This window comes from Paramormyrops kingsleyae, chromosome 5 (genome assembly GCF_048594095.1).
Source record: "Paramormyrops kingsleyae isolate MSU_618 chromosome 5, PKINGS_0.4, whole genome shotgun sequence".
Classification (NCBI taxonomy): Eukaryota; Metazoa; Chordata; class Actinopteri; order Osteoglossiformes; family Mormyridae; genus Paramormyrops; species Paramormyrops kingsleyae.
Window position 1 is genome coordinate 31036295 of NC_132801.1, and position 15519 is coordinate 31051813.

The 15519-nt window shown below is 41.4% G+C and overlaps 1 protein-coding gene across 2 annotated transcripts in view; it reads right to left on the reverse strand.

The window, feature by feature from the left end:
- Positions 1-15519, reverse strand: part of LOC111845496 (trinucleotide repeat-containing gene 18 protein-like) — a 60425-nt gene that overhangs the window by 20103 nt on the left and 24803 nt on the right. Inside the window, exons 4-15 of one of the 2 annotated variants that reach the window (XM_072712557.1) lie at positions 13531-13659; positions 10834-12642; positions 9190-9292; positions 7200-7405; positions 6274-6417; positions 5998-6185; positions 3937-4306; positions 2741-3682; positions 2059-2210; positions 1391-1527; positions 663-791; positions 411-579 (exon numbers count right to left, since the gene is read on the reverse strand). In XM_072712557.1, coding sequence (XP_072568658.1) covers positions 411-579; positions 663-791; positions 1391-1527; positions 2059-2210; positions 2741-3682; positions 3937-4306; positions 5998-6185; positions 6274-6417; positions 7200-7405; positions 9190-9292; positions 10834-12642; positions 13531-13659 — 4478 coding nt within the window. Of the gene's footprint in view, positions 1-410; positions 580-662; positions 792-1390; positions 1528-2058; positions 2211-2740; positions 3683-3936; positions 4307-5997; positions 6189-6273; positions 6418-7199; positions 7406-9189; positions 9293-10833; positions 12643-13530; positions 13660-15519 lie in introns of both variants that reach the window. The other variant, XM_072712556.1, reaches the window with a different exon arrangement.

Below are 15519 nucleotides of genomic sequence, written 5' to 3' on the forward strand. Positions count from 1 at the left end.
AATCTGGCATTTGTATTACAGGCAGCGCCCAGGTCACGAACGAGATCCATTCCCTGTCTTTATGTCGAATTTAGTTAAGTCAGAAAAATAATAATAGTGTACATCTTAATTAATGTACAATAATAATGACTACATATAATACTGTACTGTACCTCAAGCTGATGAACCACTGAAACTGCACTTTTTTCATAAGTCACAGAGTAGTGAGTACGTTCCTTATTATGAACCACTGTATTTAACCTGAATTTTGAATGTAACACTTTATGGCAGCCCATCCATACGTACGAGTTGTCTGTAAGTCAGACGTTCTTAACCTGGGGACTGCCTGTGTAATGCCTGAAAAATTTAGCTAATTTTATTCAGGTTTGATGAATAAACCTGCAGGCAAATATAGCAAATGAAGATCTCACCTGTTGAAAATATCTCATTGCAGTTTCCTTGCTGTTCCAGTCCTGATTTCTTCTATTGATTTCTTCACTATCTGTCTCCTCTTCATCGTCAAGGCTGGGGCCTCGTAATCGCTTCCTATCTGCTTCTCCAGCTTCAGAGTCTTCAGACAGGAGCAAGCTCTGGCTGAAGCTGAGGGAAGGCCATGCAGCAGTCTGAGTATGCCGGCGGCTTCAGCTTTATGTTTCAGGGTGGGGGTCTCCACTAGCACTTACCTCCCACACTTGGCCTCTGTTTTGTCTGCTGGTGAAGAGAGTGCAGAACTGATGCCGTGCTTCCTCTTCCTGGGTCGCCCTGGACCTCTTTTTACTGAGATGCTGTTTGTGTCCTCTAGCGACTTTTCTCTGTCAAATAAAACAAGGTAAGGTCATAAATACCTGTAGCTACTACTAATAATAATGAAAACAATAAAAATTTTGAAATACACATGAGTAAATGTACAGTACTGTACAAAAGTCTTAAGCAGTCAAAGAAACTGATGTTTAAATGATCTTCATGTTGCTGTAAATCTATGATATTATGCCTGTAAAAGTGTGTTAGCTTAGCTATACCAAAACTCCTGCTAAAATCACTCCAACACATGCAGCAGCCACCCAATACACTCGTTCATTTTCTGACTCAACCACTGCACCACCTTGCGCGGCTAATCAATGACGTTTAAAAATAATGCAATTAATTAATTAAGTGAGCTGGCTGTGAAATGTAACTAATACATGGAACAGCTGATGGTGCCCCTGAGGAGATGTTTGGAAAGCGAAGCAGTGTTCTTCTAACCATCCAAGATATCAGTAGCTTCTTGCATAACAGACGAAATTCTTACTAGTCTTATTGTATGTCATAATTTGCATGTTCTCTAAAGCTAAATTGTGTTTTTTTTTGTTGTACTGAGCAAATATACACAGACTTTTGCACAGTACTGTAAATACACAAATATATAACTGACGTAGATTCATGTCGTCTGTGTAACTTGAGCAGCTCCCTCTGCTTGGCCTGGTAGCGCCTCTGCAGCTCAGCTAGCTTCGTGCGGTAATCCACCTCCAGCACACCCATGCCCTCTACGCCTGACTTCATGGAGAGCAGCTGTAGGGCAAAGTATAAAAGCAATGTTTTAGGAAGGACATCCAATGAGTTTTCCAGAAGGGAAAAATAGGTTGGAGGTAGAGGATGACCTTCAAGTCTAAAGAAAAACTATAGAGAGCTTTTTAAACTTTTCCCAAACTCTACACTTCAACATGGAAAAACCTTACTTCACTAACTTTGGAATTCAGATAAGTGCAGGAAGTCAGTTCCTACAAACAGACATGTATATTCAACTTTTATGGTCTATAGCCTGGACAGCATTATAATGAAGTATCAAGATTTTTTCCAGATGTTGACAGTTTTTTATAAAAATGAAAAACATGATTTTAAAATACATAAAACTATAAAAACCATTTAGCTGGGGTTGTGAGTGTAGTCAGAAGGTCAAAATATCAGTGGAAAACCAGCCCTTCTGCCAAAAGTATAAAGGCAAGTTACTCAACAGCTGAGAGTGTGAACTTGTTATTGCAAAATGAGCAATAACCAAGCCGGTTTGAAGAACTTAATTCAGAACATCCTCAATCCACTTACATCGTCCTCCTTCTTCTGCATCCAGCTATACTTTCTGTTTGGGTTGAGCTCTCTGGGAAGACGAATGTTGATGACTGGATCAAACTCCAGCCCTTCAAGCAGCACTTGCCTACCAGCCAGTAGAAGGTTCTCCAAACTATACTGTATCATACCTGCATGCATAAGTACAATGTATTAGCTACCATGCCAAGGAACCTTTTATTAACCAGCAAAAATAAAGGATCTTGCTCTTACTTCCTTACAAAATATGATAGTTTTATCAGTCATAAAACTGGTAAATCTATAGGTAAAGATACCACTGATCATTTCCACAGGTAGGTCCAGGGCTTAATTTGTGCTGGAGTTTGCTGGAACCTCTGGCTCAGAGCACCCTGTGCCTCAATATAATTAAACTTACAATTAATTCGAAATAAATCTTAATTGAACTAAAGAAATTTTTATCTATAAAATCAGATGAAAATTTTGATGTACTAGCAGGTGGCGGTAGAAAATACTGCATCGTTAAAGACCGATTTGTGTATATGACATCATCATGGTCATTATGAGCTCCAGCACCTCAGAGTTTACAAATGAATACCTGGGAGGTCCATAATAAGAATAATTTCCCATTTGCTACATGGGAAGAATTGGCTGATACAAAGTAGCAGAAATGGATTCTCAAATTAATGAAAGTGCATCTTACAGCGGCGCTTCTCCAGTTCCATCTCAGCCATTTCACTCAGGAGAGCAATTCCCTCGAAGGCTGATGATTCCAGGGGCACCACGTTTGAGACGTTTGGCAGCTCCGCATGAAGGGTGTCAGTTACCGATGGTGAGGCACAAGCCTGAGGCACCGCACTGGCAGCTGCCAGTGCGATCATGCCTGTCTCGGGGCCCTGAGGCGGAACAGGGGGCGTGCATCTTGGAAGGGGATCCTCACCCGAAAACCGGTTCTCACACTGAGAGAGCTGGAGGACAGAGTCTTTCTTAGCAGCCCTTAAACCTGCTTTCACAGGCAGCAAAAATGCATCGTCTGGTCTCTGGCTCTGACAGATGGGCACTGTGCTGCTTTGTGCGGAGTGGTCAGACTCTGTGGCCTCTCCTGGACCTGGAGCTTGCTGGGCTGCTGGGCAGGTTGACCCATCCTGGACTCCCTTCAGTACCAGCTTGGAGCTGGAGTCAGTAACTTGGGGTAAAATCTGACAGCTCTGGACTAAGGACTCCTCAGGTTTCACCGCTTCAAAATCCTCCACTTCCTTCTCCACCTTATCCATGGTGACCATGAATGATGAACGGTGCTGTTGCTCAGGGTTCAGTTGAAGGTCTTGGCTCCTCATTTCTGACTTACTTAATCGATGTGGCCCTTGACTCCCCTGGTTCTCATCCTCCTCTCCTCTCCTCAGGAGACTTTCCTCCTTGAGCTTATTGTGGTATGATTTGAGTGAATGCAGAGGCTGCACGACACCAGGGGAATCGACGGGCTTCTCCTCAACCGAGGAAGCCTCACGTTCCAAACTTTTAGCTGTCAACATCACATCCAGTGTCTGTCGGTCCGTGTCAGTCTTAGTGGCCGTCTGCTGGAGGTAGGGATATGGGCTTTCGAACGGAGCGTTCATCGATCGGTATGGGTAGCCAGAAGAAACATCTGCCAAAAGAGATGAAAGAGATGTCTGAGAAGCTCACAAAGTATATCCATTAAGCAAAGGTTTTTAGTGAGCTATAGCTCCCTGTGACAAGAGTGACAAAACGATGAATCACAGCCTTACACTCGAGAACCTGGGCTCCATGACACTTTCATGGACCAGATCTCTTCGGAGCAAAGCTGCACTACACACACTCGCAAACAAGTGCGCACACAACCAAAAAGAAATCGATCATTTCTTAGAAACAGTGTCTAACCAAAGTCTTTCTGCTCTGACGGCTGAATGGCCTCCTTCTTGGGGAATCCAGTTGGAAGCAGTACAGGTGGGTCAGAGGCAGGACTCGGTGAAGGACGAGCTCTAGCAGACAGGTGCATGTAGGAGGACTGCCGATGTCTGCGCTCCTCTGCCTCCTGTCCGGTTTCAGACTTAAGGCTAACAGTGGGAGAATGTACCATCACACTGGGCATAGGGGTCAGAGCTTTATTTTGGCTAGATGTGGGAGTTGTGGAGCGTTCACGGTGTCTCTGAGAAGCCGTGTTGACGCCTGGGACACCCTGCTTTACATCGGTTCTTTTGGTGGCGTTGTCGTCTAGCTCAGCTCTATGATCACTTTCCTTTAGCCTATCCTGTGGGGAGAAAAAACACCTTTGGTAAAACCACTAAGCAATAAACACCAAACATATCATGTAGAGATGCACCGGCCAACTAACGGTATCTACTGACGGTTAAAAATGAGCCGATATTTACCGCCGATAATGCCCTTTAAAATGGTGGCCCGTATTGCTTTGCACGCCCGCGTATTAAACGGTTAGAAAAATGTCTGCTGTGTAGAATTATTTTAACATTAGCAGAAACAATGTCAGAAATACATTTTGCAAACCTCGCTCTGCAAAATTTTCATGAGGAGGAGCTACTAATAAACATTTCATCACAACATATACGATATTGCTCACTTCAAGGTGAGACAGGGAAGAGTATGCAGAGTTTCTGAAAAACAAATTCTTTCCAACAAAAACAGCAGCACTGCTGAATTACACTAGTCCCGCAATAACACAAGCATTTGATAGCAAAAAAAATTCAGTGCAATCAAGATATTACTAGGAAAATTATGGACTTTAAACTACTTTAGCAATGTTACAGCCAGTGTTGGGGAGTGACTAGTTACACGTAACTGCATTACATGATGAAATGGTAAAATAAATATAATTGTTTTGTAATGTAATTGTTACAGTTTGTAAGAATTAAATTACAGTTACTCTAATAAAAATGTTGGTGATTACAAGGGGGTTACATCTTTATGCTGTTCAGAAATGCCTTCTTTTGGCATATTTTCAGACCATAGTCAGCAAAACCACTGGGACTTTTCAGCTTTATTGCCCATTTTTAAGCACTTGTTAGAAAAGCAATCAGAAAGCAATCAAACGTAATGTTACATTACACTGATGAATTAATCAAAATAGCTATACTTATTACATTTTTAATAGGGTGACTACTGCCTAGCCAAAAAAAAGTTGCACACTTTATATTTTGTTAGTCTGCCTTTAGCTTGATTATGGTGCATTGTTTCCATGTACTTAAGCAACATCAACAGTTTTTTCATCCAGATTTGCATAATTGTTTTGTTGAGATCTTGTATTGATTATAAGTCAGTTGAACCACTCCGTAAAGTCTTCTTCAGCACATCTCAAAGACTTTCAATGGGGTTAAAGTCAAGACCCTATGGTGGCCAATTCATGTGTGAAAATGATTCCTTATGTTCCCTGAACCACTCTTTGACAATTCAAGCCCGATGAATCTTGGCCATTCAGTAGATTCAGGTACTCAGCTGATTTCACTTTATTGCTGCATAACGTTGCTGAGCTGTACTAATGATCCAATCGTTGGTTCTTAAGTATTTGCTAATTTAAAATCAAATGGTGACGTTTTTTTTTGCTCAGGCAGTGTAGTAATCTGTAACCTATAACATTTCAAAAGTAACCTTTCCAACACTGGTTACAGCAATATATTAAATAAGATACGGATATAATAACCATGGATGGATGGAATCTCACGTCAATAGCTATTCCAATAGCTAAGCATCATGTTACAACCGATTTCTTTGTCATTTGTTAAGTTAACTTCCTGCCTTTACATGACCATTGTTCATACACATAAATGTTTGTACTCATGCATGACAATGTACTTCTGGCTAAAAGGCCAGGAACAACATGGCAAGCATTGGTGGATCAATCAAGTGTGGTCCGACAATACTGCCTAATATACTGCTTATTGCTAAGTCTTTTAAACCTTCTAGAATGAAAGGGCGAGAAAAGCTCACCATCAGCTGGGCACTCCTCTGAAGCTCCATGGCATGTGAGGTTTGCTGCATCATGGAGAGCTCATGCTGCTGTATCAACTGCTGGTGGGAGAGGAGCTGCAGCTGGTGGGCATGCTGGAGAGAGCTGTCTGTCAGGGGGTACATGTATGGCCACACGGGGGGACCTCGCTCCATCAGGTTGGCTGCTGCTGCTGGGGGCGGAGGTGAGCTTGATTAAAAACGCGACAGAGGCTTGGCGTCAACTGGTTTGCAAGGGATGGGAGATGGTACACGTACCGAAGTGAGCAAGGTGCTCCGTAGGAACTACCAACAGTTGTCCTGATTGGGGATCTTGTACAATGTGGTATGGAGAGCTGATGGACCCAGGAAGAGTGGTGGAATACCCTGAAGGCAAGCCTTGATGGAGAGAGTGCTCCAAGCCTGTCCAGGTGGAAAGGTCAGGAAATAATGTTCATGAAGCCATCAGGAATACTGAATTTCCACCTTCATTATTTGTTGTTCATCTTCAGGTTGTGATGTGTGACATGCAAAGGACCGAGCTTCAGAATGTTCAGATCAATCCGTCAGTATGGCAGGTTTCAAAACACTGTGGTGAATTGTTTTTTGTTTAACTTTCTGTCTAGACTTAAGTTTGTACATGAAGGAATTCTGATGTGATTGTTTTATTTGCTGTTATTTCTGGTTGAGGAGGTATGTCGACACCGAGTTAGATAGAGTTCAAATCCCAGCTATTTCCTTATAAGTCTCTTCAACATGGTCACATAAACAAGTAACAGATTGGCAGGTCTTGAAAACCTCGACTGACGTAGCCTAATAAGACTTAATAAGACTTAAGACCTAATAATACAGCCATGTACCTAATAATTCACATTCCAAAATACGTCACGCATAGTAGTTAAATGTTATAAATGTTGTGTACATAATGTACTTTCCTTTAAGAGCCTAATTATCTTAATGAAATAAGTGCCATTATCCCTGTGACACAATTCCAGTCACTTGTGAGTCATGTTTACTTGACACAGACATGCTTTTTGACATAACATATAACTACTGTCTCTTAAAAGCAACTGTTCCCCTTCGTAAATAGCCATAAAAATGCTGGGGGGAAAAAGTGGCAAAGCAGTATGGAAGCGCTGTTTATTACACTTGGGCGTTGTCCAGCATGAGAATGAGAGCAGTGAGGCAGGAATTCAGCAGCCTACCGTAGGGAGATCTGGGAAGCCACATTGCAGGGGTGTTGGCGCGGGGCATCCAGGAATAAGTGGCAAGTTGGACACCAGCCTCAACAGGCCATCGCCCAGATCCCGCCACGACTGGGCCCCCGGTCAGCATCAAATTGGCATATAAGCCAGCAGAAGCCCCCGGGGGTGGGTGAATATGCGTGTACTCTGCCAGTTCCTTATTCTCTCTGTGAGCAAAAACAAAAAATCCAGGGGGGGGGGGGGTATCAGAAAACGTAAACAAAGAAAGGCTGAACTACAGCTAGCACATTTTAGGAAGTGCGAGAACTGCAAAGACAAAAAAATGTGGCTAAACGTAATTTCAAATGTACAACTCACTTCAAATGTACAATTAACCAAAAGAACACACATAACTGAAAGACAGGAAGTTAATGTTGTAATAAACATCAGCTTCATAAATGACACATTAGTAATAATGATGTTAAAAACGATTCTGTAGAACAACAAATTTACACTCAACATTTTGCTGGAAATTGATTTAAAGTAGAAAATAGTTCTGTAACTCAGTAACTGAGGTGAGACATTTAGTTATAAATTTAAAGACAAAGTGAACTACAGAATATAGTGTCATTTCAGGACCACATTTGAGAGACACTCAGCTTTATATATGTATACCATTACCTTTAAGTTTCAGAGCAGTCGTGACATGAAAACTGACTAGTACCCAAACTAATCTTGCTATTAGTAGTTTAGTCAACACAGTAGTCACACAGCATGTTTATTCATTTGCACAAAAAGCTCATTAAATGCGACACGCAGTACACAACACCAGCTTGCCTCACTCTGAATCGCTCTACTTCAGTATGCTGCATGTTAAAGGCAGACATGCTGAGAAGGATCCAGACTTTTATTATTCTCAATTTCCACAAGACTTCTGGTACGTCTTCAACACTTTGAAAAGTTCATATGAGCTGAGAAAGTACTTAAAAATCCATATTCCCTTTTGATAAATATGTGCTATGAGAGCTGAAAAAGCTCCTGTCTGAACTTGAGAAATGTAGCTCCTTTTAGAATAAAAAAAGTATTTGAGACAATTTACTTCTTCATATAGCAATACAATTCATTACCACATTTTTCATTTTAATGATCAGTTTTTTTAATCATCTTGTTCTTTTTGCTTGAGTTAAGCCAGTTTCGTTTTTCACCAGCCTTGACATTCCTTTTTGACTTCACAGAATAGTCAGTCATTATTGAGCCTCGCCACAAAAATCCAAGCATTTGTTTGTGCTGCCAAGACCTGCCTACGCTGCTCTAAGCCTGTGTTACTCATAGGAAATGCTCTTCTAACAAATAACCTTCAAAGGACAAACATCCTCGCCCTTTAGCCGCCTTTATCTCCACAAGACAAAAAGGAAAAACAGATCACCATCTTGGTCCCACACCTTTCAGAGAAAACTGGGAAAACTGGACCTTTATATTCAGTTCATCATTCTACCATATACATGTCCAAAGATAGACATCAGGGACACAATTACAGCGCATGAAGGTAATTCTGAGAACGTTTTAAATGCCGTCCTTTTGCCTCCATAATTTAAAAACATCAGAAGCACAAGAGCAACAAATCTTATAAAACAAAGCCACTCGAGATTTAAAGAGGAGAAAACAAAGTAAGAATAATTCAATGAGATTTTTATACCAAGTTTTTGATCTTTTCATTTCTTCTTGGGTAAAAAAAGTTTTTCATTCTCAGAAACAATATCATGGGACTGCATCCCAATGTCAGGTTACTGAATAAATAACAAAAAAATATATTTTGAAAAAGGATGAAATTTACCCCAAATACTGTACGGCACAAGCTTTCAAGCTAATGCACAAACAAGTGAAATTGTTTTCATATTAAAGCAGAATAATGTTTGGCACAAGTGCAGTAAGTACGGAATAGTGTTTTGCTCCATTATCAATGAAGTGATATAAATCAATGACATATAAAGAGCTTCCAGCCTCTTCTTACCTCATTAGCTTCTCCTGGTCGTGTCCCCGATGACGTGCTTGGACACACTCCTCACGACGGTCTACTCGCTCATTCCTGTGATCATCATCTGCATGGTCTGCTGCTGCAAATAATATTTTGGCATTACTCATTTGTGATACTGATGTTTTACAGGGTTAACCAGTCCCAGAAGCAATCAGGGTTAAGGGTCTTACTCAGGGGGCCAATGGGGAAATCGCTCTGCCTTACCTGGGATTTGAACTGGCGACCTTCTGATCACAGTCCTAACCCACTGAGCCACACCCTGGCCCAATATACCAAAATATCACCCACTATAGGTATATCAGTCACTTGGATTCTGTACAGGTTTGAATGTTCAAAATTTCAAGTTACTTCCAATCCAAGATAATATGAATCTAACAAGTAATTCTTCATATCTCTCCTTTTCATAATTTATATAAAACCCACTGTTTAATAATTGATTGAATTCATCATTCATTTGCATGTTCATGAATGTCTAAAAGCCATAGCGTGTGCAGGTCAGTGACGCAGCTATTGTGGGTGTAAAGCTGGGTCCTCATCCAATGACCACACTCTGCTGCAATCGCACTCAGTGACAAGCTAAGACCACGAATGAGAAGGGGGGGTCGTATCTCTACACTGAACTGTTTTATGTGACTTACAAGCAAACCTGTGTTATCAGAATACAATGGCAACCCTAACCCAACAGACTTAAGATAAAAGAGGCATATTCTTCGAAAAATTGACACTTATGGCTATCTGAAAATAAACCAAAGAGAAAGAAAAAAATAAGTTAGACCTATTACATGATTGTCTTAGAAAGATGAAAAGAATATAACATAAATCCCGAGGAAACATTGCTATTTATTAAAAGAATAACCCGATTACGAGAAAGACATTTTACAAAAATGTGCTTCTAAGAAAACCTGGTGCTTCCAACTCGAGGAAACCATACAGATCTCACTAACCTCACCCCTGAAGGACGTCTCCCCTGCTACAAAAATTTAGCTCTAAATACAAACATTCCTTCATAAACGCCAACGTCATGGGTCATGGGAAGCTGTGCCATCAGTACTGACATTTTGCTCTCTGGTTCTGTGTTGGCTAGGAACAAAAATCAGTCTACTGTACCTTAAATGCTATTTGCAGCTTTTACCGAAGCTCAATAAATTATGTCGAAAGCAATATGGCTGAGCTGTATATAAATGAAGGCAAACCATTTCCCTAGACTTCGAATCAGCACTATGAATGAGGGGTACCGTCGCTGAAACTGGCGTCACAGACAAAGGTTTCAAGCAGTGCATCCCAAATGAGCTCTGCCCTGATGGATGGCTACACAGCTGCTCGGACTGAAGAAAAAACTGTTAGCCTTTCTCCACTCTTATGGTGTTGCCAATCAAGCTTTTTACTGCAAACAGTGAAGGCATGTTTAATGTAAAAAAAAAGAGCAGCCCTGTGACTCGAGCAGCATGACCCAAGAGAGGAACAGCAGATTTATAGAAGAGGCTAAACCAGCATGCTGAACAGAAACCAATTTAGAATATTATAAAATGAGAGAAACAATGTATCAATTAACATAACAGTATCTAGATGCAACTGAGAAAACTTTGCTGATAGGCTGGCATGAAGGCTGTAGTCCCTTACCTTTGCTACACAGAGATAGGGGTCTGTCCTGATCAGACCCATTGGAGGTCAGCTTTTTGCTGCATTGCCTTTGTCGAGCCACAGCCACCGCAATCCCCACTGGTGGATGCCTGATCTCCACGTCCCCCTGGAAGGTGATACCCTCGCGGGCGAAAGACTTGGCAACTTCACTTTGCTCTGGCTCCCTCCTCTGCTGCTTCAAAGGTTGCTGAATTTTGGGCTCTTCAAAATGGTTCATTTCCGGCTTCAAGTTCCCCAAACCTCCAAAGGGAATCCTGCTGTCAGAATCATGTCTGGAATTGTACTCCTTGGTAAAGTCACCACTGTATTTTATTAGGCTTTGCATAGCAGACAGCTCTCTCCGAGTGCCCAAGGGTCGAGCCTCAGAGCTAAAACTGGTGTCCTTGCTCACTTGAGGCCTTTGGAAGCAAAAGGGATCTGAGTACATTTTCTTACCCTCCTCTTCCGCTCCATTTCCATGTTGAGTAACAAGTGCTGCTATGTGGCTTGTGGCGTAATTTCCCATTTCTAAAGGTTTCCATTTGGGCTCAGGGCAGACTGAGCTTTTAGCTGACTGCTGTTCCTGGTGGATCCTGGCAGAGTCAGTTCCATTGTTAATTTTGCCAGAATCTTTAACACATTCCCTTTGGATGATTCTACACTCGTTACCACAGGATTCAGGATCCAACCTCATGTTGACCATTTCTTTGGATGAGGCACTGCTTAGGACTGATTTTACTGAGTCTGGGCTGTGTCCTGATTTGCACCGGTATGTTTCTGCAGTTTGCGGCCTTTTTAGATTTAAACAGTTTGGCCTGATAACAGAACCTTCTTCCCTTAACATTCTGGTTCTTCTAAAATCCCCATGGAGCCGAGACTCTACCTCATGAGTATTCCTCTCACTGCCGAACTGCAAACCGCCAAAATGATTTCCCTTTTTATCATCTCTATTGATCTCCATCTTTTTGTCATTCTTACTGTCCTGAGTCTTTGATGCCATTTGGGTTGGTCCATTTCGCTCATCGTACACCTCAACAGAAGGTACAGACGTGTGCCCTGACACTCTGTGTTCTCTTGCAGGTTCCATTACCGTGGAATACATGCTGGAATAAAGGCTGGATGGGATATGGTGAGGAGGAGCGTACATCCCAAAAGGGACCGGTCGTGGAGGCAGTTGAGAAGATCCATCATGAGGGGAGGGTCCACTATGAGGTTCCTGTAAAGTGCCAATAGACGCAACGACTGAGTCATATTTTTTCGGCTGATCTAGGAAGATATGCTCCCCTGGCCGTATGTTTTCATCATGATGAGCCAAGTCCTTGGGGCACCTGTCCTGTTCCGCTTCCTTGTATCTCAGGGAGGTTTTATCATAGCCACTAATACAATTGCTGAGCGAGGAAGTTTTCAAGGGGTTCTTTGATTTTATCTCCAGGGTCTTATGCCCAGGTGATTGCTCATGAAAGACAGACAAGGTTTGCTCTCCACTCCTAAATGGATGATCAACGGCACTCAGTTTCCTCCCCCTCTCCCCTTCCACCTTTACGTGTTGGGTTAGGTCCATGACCTTATGTGATCGGGACACTTCCTTGACCCTATCCCTCTCCTTGCGAGAATGAGATTGGCTCAGGTCACTTTTTAAAGGTTTGTCCTTCCCCTCTTCCCTGCCTGAATCTTTTTCTCCCTTGAGATGTGCTGGGGTCTCCTTCTCCTTAGAGAACGAGCTGGACGTAGGGGTAGCTGGTGTCCTGGAGATTACAGACTGGGAGTGCAGAGCTGGCTGTCTGGTCTGGCTTGGCAGGTAAAAACTATCTACAAGGCAAAACATTGATAGTAATAAGCAAAGTGACCATAAAGCCTATAGCAATGCATTCTTTCATGCATTTTACTAATTTTAAACCAGTCTGTTACATGCAAGCTGCTGTTCAGGAGTAGTTTTATCTTGCTATTCTCTAGGGTATTACTATTCATAAACTATTGTAGTTTTGCAGAGAACAACAGCTTTCGTTTGGGTCATAAATATGATGTCATTGGGGGAAAATTCCCTACAAGCTAAAACTTGCATGACATAGACTCCAAATACAAATAGGAATAACCACAACATCAGCAAAACCTAATGCGTAAACACTGCAGGTTATCAGTGCTCAGCTGATTTTAGGCCCAGGCAGATATTAATCAACATGTCAAGAGGCCAAGAATGATAATGGGTACATAATTATTATACAAGACAGTGGTACAATGTCGCCTTACAATGAACAACAAGCTTGTTTGAGTTACATCATATGCCCCAGTTGTTTTCAATGAGAGTGTACATTTCCTTTGCTCTTCTGCCTGGCTAATAGAGGCACATTAGGAATTACAGTGAACCACACTGAAAAGGCATCAGGGTAGTATTTGTTCTGAAGGAGGGAAGATCAATTACTCTTCTTCTTAAATGACTACCATCTGCCTTCAGTTTCACCTCAGTCGTAATTAAAGGCTAGTAGCTAATTTTAGGGGGGGGGGGGGGACCAAGACAGCCGGGGAACTTAATGTTGCGTAACTTCTTGGATCTATGACAATCGCTCCCTGCTGAACCTACTGAAAAAGATCTTAGTTGTAATTCTGCAATTTATCCTACGCCCTGGCTCAATCGTAAACCAGCATCAGATTTCCAGGAATGGTATACGACAGAAAAACCAGGAGACAAGGCACACTTACCTTTCTGGGAGTCAAAGGGGGTGTTCTGGCTCAAATGGGCTAGAAGAGAGCCGCTGCCAGTCGTGTGATTGATATGTCTCAGTGGAATGTAGGTGCTGGGGTACAAACTGTTCGGCAAATGTGCAAACCCTGGAAGTGCAAAACACCCATTCAGTCGTCAGTACAGATGAACAAACCGTCTACCCGCACAATCAACCACATGACACAGGCGTGGATTATGCGTACACCTGTATGACTAGGAAAGAATGTTAAGGGCTTTGATAAATAGCTAATAAAAATATATTAGCATAAGGGATTGACTTTAATATGCCCTCACTGACCCATCCACAGTCCTGGTCAGCAGATGGTCATCAAGCCTTTATTTCCCTGCTCTGATCTGAGACCTGATGTCATACTTTAGCTTAACCTAGCAAATTCCACAATCCACTGAAAAATGGAAAATATTTCATAACAGCTAGGTATAGCAGTATGTATAGTATTGCTATAAAATTGTCATGCTAAGCAAGAGAGCACCGGTTAGGAGAAACGGCTACTCAAAAACCTTCCGTTTTCAGCAAACAGTGGTATTTTCTTATAATTGTCTTTATGCAGAACTCTGACCAGCAAGTTTGTAGTTATTTTTCTATGGCTGGTTACAATAACCAGCAAATGTAAATAAAGTCTATTATGTCATAGAAATACAGAAAAGAGAAAAAAAAAACTGCAAGTACTTAGTAGTCTCACTCAAATTTAAATGATTTGTTTGTTGTGGTATTACAGAAAACCAGAAAACTTACTGGAAAGAGCTACACAATTAAAAGCGCACACACACACACACACCTTTTCTGCACATCATTTAAAACACTAACCCAATCTGAATACAATAAGAGCCACTGAGAAAACCTCCTCTGTTATGTTGCCGCCGAGTACAAATCACATCACCTGCCCAAATTTTAAAAATGCTGATATAGTGAATAGTGGCAAGGGCCTGGGAGGGAGGGCAGCAGGTCAAGCAATTTAAATTAATGTCACTAAAATTTAGTATAGGCACCTCCCTCCAAGAACAAAAGAAAAGAAAAAAATATATATATATATACATATATATATATATATAGATAGATAAATAAACCAGAGAAAAAGATGAGCTTACTAAGATTTATAGATGTTTTGTTTTGCTGAGAGCCCTGACACTTTAGCACAGACTTTTTAGTAGCTACAGTGTCTTCAAGGGCAAAGCATAAATCTTCCACTCCAAATACACAATAACATTTGCAGCCCAAAGATAGCCCTGATAGAGATGCTTGGATACAATAAACATTCAGTGAAACCCAGCCAAAATATTACATTACTACCATGCTACTATCCCTCACCCAGCAATTTCACAAACGAAAGCTCTATTTGCTGGTATCACAATCAGTTGCCTGTAAGATTGTAAAAATAATAAAAATTAAAGGCAGGGGTTGGTTTGCCTTGGTACTATAACTAGTCATACAATTTTCATTTACACCAGCTATACTTGTGAAAACATAACAAGCACAACCATAAACTGCAGTCGTCTTTGTTGTCTGTGTACGGTTGCCATTTATCCTCAACTACAAAATGTCTGGAGTAATGCAGAGCCAAAACAGGATTAGGAATACAGCATGAGAACATTCTGTGGCCAGTTAATGAGCTCTTTGTCCAGGAAATGCAGCCATGAGGTCACCTGATACATGCAACCTTTCCACACTTTGTACTTTTTAAAAGAGCCGAACATAGTTGAATTGTAAACAAATTCCAAAGGGGGAAAGATAGACCCATTTTACAGTGACATTACAAAAGGTTATCCACCTTAAATGAGGAATGGATTCTTGTTGCTGGTCTACTTCACATTTTTGTGGGAATCTTTTTGCACTCATTGGTGTTTTTAAAAAGACTGAAACATGTGGAAAATAACATCTTATAAAGAATTAATTACACCTCAAGATTCATAGCAAAATGTGTATTCTGACAACACAATCACATAATGAA